At 54.1% G+C, this 16,717-nt stretch overlaps 1 protein-coding gene across 4 annotated transcripts in view; it reads right to left on the bottom strand.

Moving 5' to 3' along the window:
- Positions 1–16,717, bottom strand: part of LOC140916364 (translation initiation factor eIF2B subunit gamma-like) — a 239,007-nt gene that overhangs the window by 83,318 nt on the left and 138,972 nt on the right. Inside the window, exon 12 of one of the 4 annotated variants that reach the window (XM_073357915.1) lies at positions 13,238–13,440. The exons of the other annotated variants lie outside the window; for them this stretch is intronic. Coding sequence (XP_073214016.1) covers positions 13,388–13,440 — 53 coding nt within the window. The 3' untranslated portion in view covers positions 13,238–13,387. Of the gene's footprint in view, positions 1–13,237; positions 13,441–16,717 lie in introns of those variants that run through there. 4 annotated transcript variants of the gene reach the window in all.

Here is a 16,717-nt window from a genome sequence, read left to right as displayed (position 1 = left end):
CCGCCCAGGGCCTGTGACACTGGCGGACTAACACAAGCCCTTTTGTTTCCGCTCTCGCTCTTTGCCCACGGGAGCGGGCTGGGCCCTGCTCTGCTCTACACTCCCCTGTGGCCGAGCACGCCCCCAGCCCAGCTCAGGAGGGCGCCCCTATGGCCCAGGCCATGGCGGCACCCTTGGAGACGTCGCAGGTCCAAGGCAGCCCAGGCTCCCTCCCTGCCAGCGGGGTTCTGCCCTCGGCCCCTCACAGGCCCCATGGCGCTGCCCCGGCTGCCCACCTGCCTGCAGGGGAAAAGCAGAAGCTACCTGGGAGAAGTATGGTTTGCCTGGGTCTTGAAGAGCAACCCCCCCATCCCGCTCCAGGCCGAAGGTGCAGAACAAGGACGCGGGCGGGCGTCGCCCCGCGGGGAGTTCCCAGCACCTGGCGCTCCGAGGTGCTCCGAAGGCAGCCGGCCCTGCCCCGGGCTGGCCCAGCTCCCCGGTTCAGGCGCTGAGGGAAGGGGAGCTGCAGGCTCCACCTTGGACAAGGACGAGCTGCATGGGAAGGGGTGAGGAGCACCTGGCAGAGCCCCCTGGCACCCAGCAACGGCGCCCTGGTGCCCGGCCCCGCCACACCCCAGGGCTCTGTGGGCACAACCCGCACAGGAGAGAGGAAACCCCACGGTGCGGAAGGGGAAAGGGAAGGAAACAGCAAATGGGGCAGGGGGAGGCTAAGCCGACCTCTTCCGCGGCCTTCACCATCGCTCAGTCCTCACTCCAGCCGTGCGTTGCACCGCGGGGGCCCTGCTGCTGGGTGTTAACACCCTGTTGCTCCAGCAGCCGGTATGGAGGGAGGTCTCTGTCTGGGGGCACCAGGCCCCTTCGCCCCCAGTACAGATCCCCTCCTTCCGGCTTGGGCTGTACGCTCCCAGGGTCAGGCCTTGGCTGGACCAGACCAGCCGCGAAGCTCACCACGCCCGCCCGTGGCACGGCCCCACGGAGAGGCGGCTCTCACTCCCTGGCCGAGGGGAGGTGCCGCTTTGGGGCATCCTGCCTCCAGCGGGTAAGTGCAGCGAGGAGCCAAGTCCGGCGGTGAGGGGCTCCGGGCTTCGAGATCCACGTGCAGGCAGCAGCTCGAGGATCCCCCCGTGCAAAGCCTGCCGCACAAGCTGGCCCTTCGCAGGGCGCAGCAGGAGAGTAACCGCGGAAAGCAGCTGCTCCCGCCCCACGCTCGCACGGGAAGGCAGGCGGACATCACAGGGGCCTGAGACCCACTGGCTTTGCTGGGGGGGGGGCTGAGACCCACACACCTTCCCGGGGTGGGGGGCACACCCACAGACCCTTCCCGGGGCCCAGCACCCACAGACATGTACAGGGGGCTGACACCGGCTCCGTTTTACAACTGTTCAGACTGTTATTGTTGAGACCAACAACGTGGCCAGGCTCGGAGGCGAGGCCGAGTCCTGACCTGCTCACTAACCCGCCCCCCCTTCAGCCCTGCTCCTGGAGCTGGACCCTTCCTCCCAGTGTACAGGCCAAGCTGGAGCCTCAGGTAGCCACCGGCAGCCACCGGCATTCAGGCCTGAGCCACGGGCCTCCTACGCTTTGAAGTGAAGACGGTTTTCTCCACTTCCTGTCCTGAAGTGCTGGGCACGAAAGGGGCTGGAGAGCAGAGCCACCTTCCACTCCAGCAGCAAGGCAGAGCCGCTCCTCTCGCTGGCTTGCTAGCTAGAGGGGCTCCTGGGTTCCAGTCCTGGCTCTACGGCTTGGACCGTGGCCCAGCCGGCACGCTGGGTGGTGTCGGGTACCCCGGTCACAGCCTCGGCCAGGGGAGAGAGCGGGGTGAGTCTCAGCTCCGCAGGGAGGGGTCTGGGAACATTCGAATTGCGCCTGCTGGACCCCAGTCAGCTCTTGCCAGGGCTCAGCGGAGGATACGCAGCAGGCAGAGTCCGGCACCACATTGTTTTTAAAACACAGCCTGAAACTGGCAAGCGTCCCTAAGAGGACCACAGAAATGAGAGACAATGTGGAGCATGGGAGCTGGGAGGAGATGGCAAAGGGACTGGCCAGGCTCTGCCCAGTGAAGCAGACGTGAGAGGCACCTTTCTCTTGCACAGGGTCACACTGCAAGTGAGCGGCAGAGTAGAAAAAGAACCCAGGAGTCCTGCTCCCCCGACTCACTGATAAAGCCCGCTGCTTCCCGAGGAGCAGGACCACAGTGAAGTGTTCACTGCCCACAAATACAGCGGAAATGGGAGCTCGGCATCTGGAACAACAACAGAGCTATTGCGGCGCTCCACCAATGCTGGGCAAAGCTGCCCTCTTTGCCCAGGTCCAGCATTGCCCCTCTGCCCCCCAGTAGCCTTTGTCCAGGCCTTGGTAGCTTCCCAGTGGAGCAGAAATCCAGGATACGGAGTCAGGGGACATTCTAAGTGTACCTGGCTATTTACCCCGGCATGGAACAGAGGCGGTCACAGACAGAACACAGGCAAATCCTTTCTTTCAGGGCTCTCTGCCCACCATAGAATCATAGAATATCAGGGTTGGAAGGGACCCCAGAAGGTCATCTAGTCCAACCCCCTGCTCAAAGCAGGACCAATTCCCAGTTAAATCATCCCAGCCACAGCTTTGTCAAGCCTGACCTTAAAAACCTCTAAGGAAGGAGATTCTACCACCTCCCTAGGTAACGCATTCCAGTGTTTCACCACCCTCTTAGTGAAAAAGTTTTTCCTAATATCCAACCTAAACCTCCCCCACTGCAACTTGAGACCATTACTCCTCGTTCTGTCATCTGCTACCATTGAGAACAGTCTAGAGCCATCCTCTTTGGAACCCCCTTTCAGGTAGTTGAAAGCAGCTATCAAATCCCCCCTCATTCTTCTCTTCTGCAGGCTAAACAATCCCAGCTCCCTCAGCCTCTCCTCATAAGTCATGTGTTCTAGACCCCTAATCATTTTTGTTGCCCTTCGCTGGACTCTCTCCAATTTATCCACATCCTTGTAGTGTGGGGCCCAAAACTGGACACAGTACTCCAGATGAGGCCTCACCAATGTCGAATAGAGGGGAACGATCACGTCCCTCGATCTGCTCGCTATGCCCCTACTTATACATCCCAAAATGCCATTGGCCTTCTTGGCAACAAGGGCACACTGCTGACTCATATCCAGCTTCTCGTCCACTGTCACCCCTAGGTCCTTTTCCGCAGAACTGCTGCCTAGCCATTCGGTCCCTAGTCTGTAGCTGTGCATTGGGTTCTTCCGTCCTAAGTGCAGGACCCTGCACTTATCCTTATTGAACCTCATCAGATTTCTTTTGGCCCAATCCTCCAATTTGTCTAGGTCCTTCTGTATCCTATCCCTCCCCTCCAGCGTATCTACCACTCCTCCCAGTTTAGTATCATCCGCAAATTTGCTGAGAGTGCAATCCACACCATCCTCCAGATCATTTATGAAGATATTGAATAAAACCGGCCCCAGGACCGACCCCTGGGGCACTCCACTTGATACCGGCTGCCAACTAGACATGGAGCCATTGATTTCTACCCGTTGAGCCCGACAATCTAGCCAGCTTTCTACCCACCTTATAGTGCATTCATCCAGCCCATACTTCCTTAACTTGCTGACAAGAATACTGTGGGAGACCGTGTCAAAAGCTTTGCTAAAGTCAAGAAACAATACATCCACTGCTTTCCCTTCATCCACAGAACCAGTAATCTCATCATAAAAGGCGATTAGATTAGTCAGGCATGACCTTCCCTTGGTGAATCCATGCTGGCTGTTCCTGATCACCTTCCTCTCATGCAAGTGCTTCAGGATTGATTCTTTGAGGACCTGCTCCATGATTTTTCCAGGGACTGAGGTGAGGCTGACTGGCCTGTAGTTCCCAGGATCCTCCTTCTTCCCTTTTTTAAAGATTGGCACTACATTAGCCTTTTTCCAGTCATCTGGGACTTCCCCGGTTCGCCACGAGTTTTCAAAGATAATGGCCAATGGCTCTGCAATCACAGCCGCCAGTTCCTTCAGCACTCTCGGATGCAACTCGTCCGGCCCCATGGACTTGTGCACGTCCAGCTTTTCTAAATAGTCCCTAACCACCTCTATCTCCACAGAGGGCTGGCCATCTCTTCCCCATTTTGTGATGCCCAGCGCAGCAGTCTGGGAACTGTCCTTGTTAGTGAAAACAGAGGCAAAAAAAAGCATTGAGTACATTAGCTTTTTCCACATCCTCTGTCACTAGGTTGCCTCCCTCATTCAGTAAGGGGCCCACACTTTCCTTGGCTTTCTTCTTGTTGCCAACATACCTGAAGAAACCCTTCTTGTTACTCTTAACATCTCTGGCTAGCTGCAGCTCCAGGTGCAATTTGGCCCTCCTGATATCATTCCTACATGCCCGAGCAATATTTTTATACTCTTCCCTGGTCATATGTCCAACCTTCCACTTCTTGTAAGCTTCTTTTTTATGTTTAAGATCCGCTAGGATTTCACCATTAAGCCAAGCTGGTCGCCTGCCATATTTACTATTCTTTCGACTCATCGGGATGGTTTGTCCCTGTAACCTCAACAGGGATTCCTTGAAATACAGCCAGCTCTCCTGGACTCCTTTCCCCTTCAAGTTAGTCCCCCAGGGGATCCTGGCCATCCGTTCCCTGAGGAAGTCGAAGTCTGCTTTCCTGAAGTCCAGGGTCCATATCCTGCTGCTTACCTTTCTTCCCTGCGTCAGGATCCTGAACTCAACCAACTCATGGTCACTGCCTCCCAGATTCCCATCCACTTTTGCTTCCCCCACTAATTCTACCCGGTTTGTGAGCAGCAGGTCAAGAAAAGCGCCCCCCCTAGTTGGCTCCTCTAGCACTTGCGCCAGGAAATTGTCCCCTACGCTTTCCAAAAACTTCCTGGATTGTCTATGCACCGCTGTATTGCTCTCCCAGCAGATATCAGGAAAATTAAAGTCACCCATGAGAACCAGGGCATGCGATCTAGTAGCTTCTGCGAGCTGCCGGAAGAAAGCCTCATCTACCTCATCCCCCTGGTCCGGTGGTCTATAGCAGACTCCCACCACTACATCACTCTTGTTGCTCACACTTCTAAACTTAATCCAGAGACACTCAGGTTTTTCTGCAGTTTCGTACCGGAGCTCTGAGCAGTCATACTGCTCCCTTACATACAGTGCTACTCCCCCACCTTTTCTGCCCTGCCTGTCCTTCCTGAACAGTTTATAACCATCCATGACAGTACTCCAGTCATGTGAGTTATCCCACCAAGTCTCTGTTATTCCGATCACGTCATAGTTCCTTGACATCACCAGGACCTCCAGTTCTCCCTGCTTGTTTCCAAGGCTTTGTGCATTCGTATATAAGCACTTGAGATAATCTGCTGATCGCCCCTCATTCCCAGTATGAGGCAGGAGCCCTCCCCTCACAGACATTCCTGCCTGTGCTTCCTCCCGGTATCCTGCTTTCCCACTTACCTCAGGGCTTTGGTCTCCTTCCCCCGGTGAACCTAGTTAAAAGCCCTCCTCACTAGGTTAGCCAGCCTGCTGGCAAAGATGCTCTTCCCTCTCTTCGTAAGATGGAGCCCGTCTCTGCCCAGCACTCCTCCTTCATGGAACACCATCCCATGGTCAAAGAATCCAAAGCCTTCTCTCCGACACCACCTGTGTAGCCATTCGTTGACTTCCACGATTCGACGGTCCCTACCCCGGCCTTTTCCTTCCCCGGGGAGGATGGACGAGAACACCACTTGCGCCTCCAACTCCTTTATCCTTCTTCCCAGAGCCACGTAGTGCTCTACTACCACCAGTGCCCACTTCCTAAGCAGCAACTGCTTCAAGCATCGACTCTGTTCAGAGCCGCCAGCAGAGAGCAACCTCTGCAGCTGCTCGCACAGCTCCTCCTCCATGGAGCCCTCGCCTCTGCCCTGAGCAGCGCGTCTTCCCAACACTGAACACTTGCTCGCACACTATGAAATAGGGCTTAGAAGACTGTGTGTATCGGTGCCTCCTGCTGACATCTGCCATAACAACATCATCAACAGACCAGGCAATGGATCAAGCTACCACGTGACTCAGAAATCATCTTCACGCAGCAGTGTTCGTGGTTAGGTTTCATACTTTGCATCTCTGAGGGATGGGAGATTGAGTGGAATGACCCAGTCATAACAGTCACCAACCCAAATCACACCACAGTTCTCGCATTAGGCCCGGCGTGCTGACTCTCACACTTGGGAGGAGCCCATGGGAACACCCATGGAGCGGCCTCATTATCCTCAGCGCTCGCTTTTGCCATGATGCCTGGGAAAAGCCTGGCAGAGGTGAGGCTGTGGGTGTGCAGAGACCCCAGCCTGCCCTGCCAACCAGCACCCTCCCCTGGTTTCCTTGTACTCCCGCCTGTCTGTCAGCATCCATCTGCCTCTTGGCATATCCCTGGATTACCAGCTCTTTGGGGCAGGAGCTGTGGTCTGGGTTTATGCAGCGTCTGGCACACTGGGCTCCTGGGCGCTACGGTAACACAGAGAATAAATCATCCTAACAAACAGCGCTCTAGCATCCATCCAGGCTTTCAGCCTGTGCCACCCCTGGGTAATTTCGGGGCCTTCCCCGAGACAGGCTGACCTGCCCGAGGACACACGAGATGCCTCAAAGCTATCGAAGGATGCACCAGCTCAGGGCGAGCCTCTGCAGACGTGGTTGGGGGGCGGTGCGTGTGCGAGAGCACCCCACACCAGGTGGTTCTTCTCTGTACCTCCCTTACACCCTTCGTGCCCCAGAACGTTTTGGGAGGATCGCTGGGCTCTGGGGCTGGCGCAGGGGTGGGGAGGAACAGACGTCACGTTTGTAGATTGCGGATCTCGACACAAAACAGGTGGTGGCGTTTTCACAGCGCCCGCATCACCGAACCAGGCCCGATCACGGCACCCCCAGCCGGGTGATTGCTTACAGCTCGCTGGTACGTGCACCCTCCCGCTGGGCTCGCATCCAAGCACAGACGACAACAGTCTGAAGTCGGCATCGCTCGATAACGTCTCGTCAGCGCTTGCCACCTCGCGACCAGCACCTGCGGCTTTCCCCTCAGTGGCACGCAGGGCGGGGGGAGTCCAAGGAGCATTTTAGTCCTTTGAAAGAGGGTTCTTCGAAGCCAAAAAAAGGGTCAAAATTGGATTCGACCCTCCCCTGCCCCCAGCTAAGCCCTAAACCCTCTTCCTGCCCGAGGGCGCCAGAGAGAAATGGGTTTGAAATGTCCACAATGCCCTCCCGAGGTGGGCACACCACAGTGCTTTGCACGCCAAGGCCACCAGGATTTTGTGGTGCCAACCCTGGGCAAAAGCCCAACACCCCCCATGTGTAAGTGAGGAGCAGAGAGAGAAGCAGCCTGTGAAACATAACAGGGCTCTAACAGACCCTTGGATTGCAAGGAGGCTTTGATGACCAATATGCAACCATAGAGCCGGCTGCAAGCAAACTGATCAGATTTCAGCTCGTGGAAAAGGCGGGCATTGACTGGATCTACATGCTGCTGGCAACCCAGGGTTAAAACTCACAATAAACCAGCAGAGGAAGATTTAAAAAACAAACCCCAAACCAATCCCAAGAATTTGTTTCTTGCTTCCTGGATCCCTCCCCGCACGCAGCCGCGTTTCCCTGGATGGCCAATTTATAATCAGCAGAATGGAATGCAGTAAATTAAATATTTTTAAACAACTTTGCTCTCTCTCTGGTGAAAGCGCGCAGAGATTGCTCTTTCTTGTCTGTGTCGAGCTGGGTGGTCTCCCAGGCCGCCCGCACATCTTCCTCAAACACAATTAACCATTTAGACGGTGCACAAAGGAGTAGCTTATGCATACAACACCAGCAGCTCGCTGCTTTGCGGGCGGGGGATGGAGGGGGAAGTGGCAGGCTGCCCTTTTATTTTCTCTGAAAAACAAAAATAAGAAAATCCCTTTTTCCTCTCCAAACCAGTCCACCATTTGCCTTGAATTGTAAAGGCACCGATCCAGGCTCATCAGCTGGCCTTGGATTCACTCCAACAACCCTACTGCTTCCTGTACAAAGATAATAATTCAGTATTGGCCTTTTAAAAGCTGTAAACACACAAGTTTATATCGGTTGCTGATCTCTTGCCTTATTTATTTATATCCGAACAGATCTGAGATTGCTGACTAAAAGGCCTTTCAGGAATTACTCTATGCTGACTGGTCTGGGAGGTAGGGGCAAGGCTGCACATCTTGGCTCCTGGCACCCAGGAGATAAACCAAAAACCTGCAGGATCCAGAGAGAGAGACAAGAAAGAAACCGTACATGGGCCTAATCCTGCAGCATTCACCCAGGCCAAGCTCCTGCAGCCATCAGTGGATGCTCAGCCTGCTAGAGTTGGGGAGCTCGGGGTCCCTCTTGAAAAGCTAATCAGTGACCCCTCAATCCCCCAGGATCCACTCGCTGGGATTCCCACTGTCAGCTCCCAGGGCAGATTTTATCCTCAGCGCTGTTCGTGTTGAATCTCACCCCTGGCCTGCCTGCTTTCCTCGCCCAGTGCCGTGCCCTGGCAGGCGAGAACAAGACTTGGTCTTCCCCTCGCAGCCTGTGCGCGAGGATCTCCAAGCTTAGAACAGTGACTCCCCGCAGCCCTGGCACGGTGGTATCCCCCCCATTACTGATGGAGAAAGGAGATCGAGGGGAGGCGGCTGGCTGGAGCCGGCACTGGAGAGCTGCATCAGGTCTGTGTCACTCTCAGGCCTGTGCCTTGGCACAGGCTCCGTTCTCCCCGACGGACAAGGGCTGGACAGAACGGACACCGAGACGGGGGATCAATTAGCACATCACTGTTCAACCCTTGTAAGACTCCTGCTCCGCTCCCTCCGGTGTGTTACCATTCCTTGGGGGCTCGTGTCGAAGTCCAGATTTGAGGCTCTGCGGGAGAGGGACCCTGTCTGTCTATTGGGAAGCCACTCATGGGTGCGCTCAGCATAATCAAAGGACAATCGAAGCTCGTGATCCAGCATGCCGCTGCCAAAGGCATGGGCTGCGTTCCAGGTGCTTGGGGAAGCTGCGGATTGAGGGAGTCGCTGTCCCCATTTCGAATGCAGGTCTCAGCACTGGCGGATCTTGACACGCTGACAAGGGGATTGGGAAAAGTGTCGCATTTGGGCCCGGCCTGTGGAGACAACCAAGCTGCCCTTTTAGAACCAGGTGAACCCGCCTTTGCTCCTTGGAGCTTTTGGCCAGATGTGACTATGTGACTCAGCAGGGAGGGGGGAGTGTTGACCTGGGAATGTGCCCTGGGGATGGGAGACCTGAGAGCCTGTCACCTGAGCCAGGAGGGGGAGGGGGAGGTAACACCTCTGCCCAGGAATGTGGACGGAGGCTGCAGCAGGGAACCTGCTGGGTGGGTTTAGTTTCAGTTTGGGGCTGGGTGGAGGAACACAGGGAACCCCAGGGCTGGGGTCTAAGCTCCCTGCTCCCCAGAAGGACGTGACTGAGGGGTCCTGGTTGTACCCACAAGCTCTGTTGTGGACTGTGTTCCTGTTGTCCAATAAACCTTCTGTTTTACTGGCTGGCTGAGAGTCTCAGTGGATCCCAGGAAGAGGGGTGCAGGGCCTGGACTCCCCCACACTCCGTGACACCAGTGCAGCCTGGCAGTGCAGAAAGTGAGATGTTAGAACATTTCTGTCCCTGGGCCACACAGCAGTTGGCCTGATAGCGAAGGCACAGCTGGTGGGACCAGCAGGGCATCTTGACAAATACTCCTCTCGGAGCCCAAGCCAGCCCAGCGAAAACAAAGCCACCAAGCATGAAAGGCAGACGAGGGGCGAAAGCAAGCAAGCTGGCAGGAATGATGCAGCTTTGGGTGAAGAACATTGGAGGGCATGTGGCTTCTAGCTCAGCAATGTTTTCTGACTTACGTGAAACGTAACGTAAGGTTCAGACCCGGGATTTCGGCTTCAGGTCTGTTTTTGTGAGCTAGATCACATTGGGGTTAGCACGGTGAACAAAGCAGCGACATCTCCCCAAGTAAATACTAGCTGCTCTCTCTGTCCTCTAACCCCTGCAGGACACACTGTTGCTAGGCATATGGATGAGGGAAGGAAGCCAGGATGCTCAGTGGATGCACTGAGTGTCTGTAGCAGGAGGTCCGTTTACCTTCCTTTGTGCCCCCCAGGCTACGCTCCAAAGTCCAAACGATTAGTCGCCAAAGGTCAGTGGATTTGAAAGCTCTGATTATCCCCGTGCCCATCTACCCCGACCGATAGGGGAAGCCCCAGGTCAATGACATTGGGCACAATCGACAACCAGCTGCTTCTCTCTTCCTACCAGCTCATCATGTCTCCCGGACGGCCTGACCACTGGAGTTATGGAGATCACATGCCCTTGGGCTGCCTGTTTTGAACAACGTGGGGCAATCACAGGAGTGAATGGAAGCAGGGGACTAGACCAGGAGCCCTGAGCCTGCCTCCCACTGACAGCATCTTCCCACTGTCAAGGCAAATGAACTCTTAGGGCTCTTCTGGATTTCTCCGTGCTCCAAGCCCCGCGACCAGCAGCTGCGGCCTGAAACGCCATCCGCTCTCTGCCTAGCCAGCAGGTTGTATTCTTTCCTGTTAGATGCAGCCAAAGCAATAGCTGTCCATGCTGTCACCCCCTTAAGTTTGGATGTCTGCAACAGGCTCTCTTTAGGATTGAAGGTGAAGGCCACATGGACCATTGGCTGGACCAGCATTCAGCGGCCAGATCACACATCAGCACTCCAGGTCTGACACTGCCTCCTCGCCAATTCCCGAGCTGCTAAGCCATAAAGCGCCCAATGGGCTGACTCCTAGCTAAGTCAGATGCCAATTCTCTCTCTGAGACCCTTCTCGGCAGCTGAAGGGAACAGATGCTGAAGGGGATGAGAGCCCAGGGCAAAACTCTCAGGAGCCAAGGGCTAGATGTTCGCGGCACCAGGCCCTCCGCTGGCGAGCTTCCTGCCACTGGAAATGGTGAGCCCCGGCTTTGCTGCATTCAGGGTGTCCTGCAGGATTTCCCTGTTTCATGAGCCTTCTCACAACAGTGACGCTAACAGCCAGCTCCGTGTCCCCTTGAAAACGTTCAAGAACAAGCCTTCTCCAAAAGCGCCAACATCTACAGAGGGCTGGCAAGTCTGATCCTTTCAAAAGTACGCTGCTTTGTACATCACAGTCAGAGTGCCTAAAGATCCTGGTGATGGGCACATTGCAAATGGGTAAGAGACACCAACTCGCTCAATTGCTACAGCAATGGTGAGAAGAGCCACATGTGTACTGTATGGAAGAACCACGTTTGCACTCCCAGAGAGTCATGCGTTAAAGCTATGGGGTAATATTTGCAAAAGCACGTCAGTGACTTAGGAGCCTAAGTCCTATTTTCAAAAGTCATTTAGGCGCTTAGTCACAGAGGCACTTTTGAAAATTTCACCCTGATAGCTAGTTTCGTAGATTCACCTGGTCAACGAAGACGCTAGGTCGGCAAGGGTTAATTCTCGGTGCCTGCCTGGGGGTTTGTGAGGGAACTACTCTTCCGAAATACTCTTCATCATTACTGCCACACACGTGGAGTACATCAAGACGGACTCTTTGCTTTGATAATTCGGGCTGTGAAATCTTGCTCTGAGATCTACTTTTATCTCACACCAAACACCTGCAGGTCATAAAGGGAAAAGAATACTTCTCAGAGCCCGGCGAGGTTTGAAAGTGTCAGAGAACGCTAAATTAATACCACAATTCTAACTGCACAATGAAGAGCCTCTCCTTAAATGAGCTAAACCAAAGCGCTAAAGCGAGGCGTTACCATAGAACTACGGCCCAAGGAGAGAAAACTGAAGCTATTAACCTAGGGGAAGCTGGTTTTTAAGAAGATGCGTAAATCAATAGACGGACGGGAAGGATGGCTTTGGGCTGAAGGGGAAGCCCCGGGACTCAGGAGATCGGGACTCTACATCTGGCACTGACAGATTTCTAGCAGAACATTAAGCGAGTCACTTAAGCCTCTCTGTGCCTTCGTTTCCCATCTGTAAAATGGGTCTGATACTTACCTCCCATACAAGGCATAGCTCATTAACATACACAAAACAGCTGAGATCCTTGGAGGAAAGGGATTTGACATCTATTCACCCACCAGCCTCGCAGGTGATGCTAACCTGAACTGAACTCTAGCTTGCCTTGTGCTCTCCACAGCCTGACACAGCCCTCCGAGCCAGCACACCACCCTTCCCATTATTAGGCGGGCCTTTAATGTGGGTTTTTAAGGTATGAAAGGCAGGGCAGGGCTGGATTATAACCTCTCCCTTGTCATCTGGGCCAGGAAGCTGAGATTTTCTGCCAGGGGGTCTGTGCCCACGAGACATGCCTTTGAATGGATCTCCATAGTTAATAACATGTCATCTTTCCCAGCCACTAGCTGGAAGCGCCTCTCCATGCCAAATTGCCAGGCCCAGATAAGCGCCCCGCTGAATCCAACTGGATTCCAGTCAAGAGTGTTTAGGCAGGAACCCCAGTCCAATTCGCAGAGTTGCAAGAAAAGCTTGCGCTTCAATCCCATCTAGGTACTTTCCCATCCTGGCAGGACGACCAACCACAAGGCCCTGGATTTCATGACAGCTTGTTACTCATCTCGCCTCGTGAGTCACCCACATACAGTTTAAGTGCGTGGAGAGGGACCTCATGGCTTCACACATGCTGGGCTTTCAAGCAAAGGGGCCGTCAAAATAAGGCTGATAGCACTGATGGTGACATAACCTCTAATTATGTTCAGGTTTCCTCCTTCCCCGCTCCCCACACGTGCGGTCTCGGGCTTAATTTCAAAGCAACAGGCCAAATCCAGAGGGTATGAATGGGAACGCCTTTGGCGCACCAGCCTCAATCACAGTATAGACTAAAAACAGCTGCGTAGATTCAACGTGTCTGTCCCAGGGAAGAAGGGGGGTGGGAAAGTTGGAGAAGCTGCAGGAACAGCAAGGAAGTAACCCTGCTTTGTTGCTGAGCTTTTCCAGCCCTCCCATTGTGTCCTCAAGATGCATAAAGCAGCTCCTGGCTTCCCTAAGGTACTGGGACGGTGGTGCAAGCCCACAGAGCCTGGGTTTGTATCGAATGAGATCAGCTAAGTCGTTCTTTTGAATGGGCACAGTCTGTGTGGTCCCAGCTTAGTGCTACTGGAAAAGTACAGTGCATTCGCTCAGCGGGCAGGCACCAATACTAGACTCTGCAAAGCACCAGGCAGATCAGCCAGGTGGGGAGGGGCCCGGGGAGAGACAGACAACTTGGGAAACGCTTCTTTACTGAGACATAAATACAAAGTTGCACGGGAAAGGAGCGATGACGCTGTAAGCTCTGCCAGGCCTGCTCCAGACGAAGGGTCTTCCGAAGGTGCGGACTCTGGCTTCCTTGAAGGCATCTTTACAAGCGGCATGTTAGATTTCCATCAGCTGTTCGCTGCCCACAATGACTTCGTTAATGTGTTTGGCTGAAAGATTAAAAAAAGAAGGAGGAATTGGGGTTTGTAGCAGAGTTTGGAACCCAGCACTTTTCAAATCAGCATCTTCAGGAGAAAACGGGAAAAGCAGATTCCAGTGAATTTCCACATTGCTTGGCTGATCCCCATCCCCCTATCCCCATGTGTCTTAGTCACTGTCCCACCCACATGGCGAAGGCCGACACCACGGACCAAACACCAGAAGGGTAATGGAATGAGATTTCTCACACGGATGTGTCACTTACTCCACAAAGCACAGCTGCCACCGACAGGTGTATGTCTGGGCACCGGCATGGAAGCATCGAACCCGGGGGGAAACAGTGACAGGAACGTTACGTCTGGCTGGGCCTTTCAGAGTGCTGAGTGCCCACAACTTGCACTGCAGTCAGCAGGGGCTGGGCGCGCTCAGGACCCTGCAGGATCAGGCCCAGCGTCACAAGTAACTTGTGAAGGGATTGTGAGCGTCTATGATCCCTGATCAAACAGGCCCACTTTACAAGTCAAGGTTTCAGAGTAACAGCCGTGTTAGTCTGTATTCGCAAATAAATTGGTTAGTCTCTAAGGTGCCACAAGTACTCCTTTTCTTTTTACAAGTCAAGAGGCAGGATTTTCCTTTGCTGCTTCCTGCCCCCAGGATCCAGGAATACAGACAGGCCCTTTCCAACATCAGCAGTGAGCAAGGGGCTGTGGGCTTAACAGCAGGGACCCTTAAGGCAGACTCAAGCTCACACTCCCATATCCCACCTCTGGGAGAGGTGAAATTGGAAAACGAGACTCAGGCTTCCAGCTGTCAGGAGTGGCCAGTTTGACAAGGTCCCGTCTCTGGCTACTCCCCCAGCTTTGCACCAGCTGAGTGACTATTCAGTGGCCAAGGCACAATCACCCCTTGCTCTGCCCCAGACTCCTGTGCGACCCTGGGCAAGTCACTTAGCCTCTAGGTGCCTCAGGGCCCAGCTGTCCAGTGAGGATCTGTCACGGAGTCCCTGGGCGATGCTCTGGAACTGCTCCCCGTGAAGCCAGGCAGGACTCTGGGGAAGTCTCCTCTCTGGGAGCAGCCTGTCTGCAGGACACAAAGCTTCCACCTTCCTGGGTCTGACCTCAGAGCATTCAGCATCCTCTGCCCCTCCGTGCGCTTCCCCCAGCGAGTCCACTCAGGCGGGCTCCTGGGGAAGCCAGAGGGTCCTGCACCCCAATTCCGCAATCAGACGTGACTCTCAGCCAGCCAGTAAAACAGAGGTTTATTAAACGACAGGAACATGGTCTAAAACAGAGCTTGTAGGTGCAGAGAACAGGACCCCTCAGCTGGGTCCATTCTGGGGGGCATTGAGCCAGACAACCATGTCTGCCCTTCACTCCATGTCCCAGCCAGCCCCAAACTGAAACTCCCTCCAGTCCCTCCTCCCCTGGGCTTTGTCCCTTTCCCAGGCCAGGAGGTCACCTGATTCCTTTGTTCTCCAACACTTTAGCTCTCACCTTGCAGGGGGGAAGGGCCCAGGCCATCAGTTGCCAGGAAACAGGGTGTCGGCCATTCTCTGTGTCCAGGCCCCTGCACACACCTGCCCTCTAGGGCTCTGCAATGATCATACATCCTTACCCCACCACCTAGATACTTAAGAACTGCATAGGGGAAACTGAGGCACCCCCACAGTATTCAGAGGAAACATTAAGAACAGTCCCACTTCGTCACAGGATCACAGCCCTGCCCCGCCTCCCAGGCGGTGTGAGGACAAATCTGTTCAAGGTCATGAGGTGCTCACACACTGCAGTGATGGGCCTAGGACACACAGGGAATTGACTAAGATGCTGGCGGGTGGCAACCATAATGATGGTAAAGACTCGTGCTCTTTTACTTGCCCATCTCCGTTACTCCCCTGGGCAAGGAAGAGTTTGCCAGGCTGCTGGAAAGCCAAGATTAAGCAAATCCTTAGCAGTCCCGATCCATTGGCAAGTCAAGGTCAGTGGTTTGAGCATTGGCCTGCTAAACCCAGGGTTGTGAGTTCAATCCTTGAGGGGGCCATTTAGGGATCTGGGGCAAAAAATGGGGATTGGTCCTGCTTTGAGCAGGGGGTTGGACTAGATGACCTCCTGAGGTCCCTTCCAACCCTTGTATTCTATGATTCTATGATTCTCGCGGCTGATGTGCTCCAGGTACACACTTAATGCCAGGAGACCTTCCATTTTAACATAATGCCAAGTTTCAAGGAGTCCTGGCCCTGCAACAAGATTCTTTCCAGCTGTCACCCTATCCCTGCACCACTCCTGCCGACCCTTCATCTCTTCAGCATGGGGACTGCATGGGCTAATCAGGGACTCACTCCAGAGGCCCTCCCACCAGTCTAGGGAGAACAACTCAGAGTCGCCTGTGGCTTTCAGTACCATAGTGGGCAATTGGACCCTTTGCTCCTAACAAGCCTTCCAACCCATGGGGCATGCCTCAGAGCCCCAGCCTGGATTTCCAACTTCGAAATCCAATCCTCACCACTCGCTCCCATTTATTCTTTTGGTTTGGTGTCTTTACTTAGTGTTAGACTCCTCACTGGCCAGAGAGGCATGCCAGGGAAAATCCGGTGCTTTACATAATGAAGGACTGACTGTCCTGGTGCCACGTATGAATACGATGTAGGTAGGCACCATGCAAGCAACAGACCCGAGTCCCAGCCTGTAGCACCTACTCCCACTCCAGTCCTGGACCCCCCACTGCTTTGCTGATGTACCTTAAACCAGACCCGCAGCACGTCTTGCTATTCCATTCCTCGCCCCCTTGCAACCTTCCCAATACACCTCAGACAGGCCCTGGAGCAACTCCTGCTACTCCATTCCTGAACCTCTTCCAAGTAGATTGCCAATCATGTTGATTTGTGTGATGGGGATAAGACCCTGGACAGATTCCAGCAGGATTCATCACATTATAGCTTGCAGATAAAATGGGTCTTCACTGAAGTTTGTAAAGACTCATGTCAATTTCGGTTTCAGTATATTCATTTGTAGCACTAATCTATTCTAACACACACCTCATTTCATTTCATCCAGTGTCCCTCAGTTCCTGTCCTAGGCTTGTGGAGCTTTGCTGTATCTTGTAAAATATTTTGCCACCTTTCTGGGGTACTTTGCACTTCTACAGCTCACAATTATTTACAATAGCTCACATTTTTAACATTGGACGAACTCAAAATGCTTTACAACAGCGGCTGAACACCACCATGCCCATTTTACAGATGGGAAAACCAAGGCACGGAGAGGTTAAGTGACTCGCCCAAGGTCATGAAGT

The sequence above is a fragment of the Lepidochelys kempii genome, chromosome 8 (assembly GCF_965140265.1).
Source record: "Lepidochelys kempii isolate rLepKem1 chromosome 8, rLepKem1.hap2, whole genome shotgun sequence".
Lineage (NCBI taxonomy): Eukaryota > Metazoa > Chordata > Testudines > Cheloniidae > Lepidochelys > Lepidochelys kempii.
This window is presented reverse-complemented; position numbering and strand designations above follow the sequence as displayed.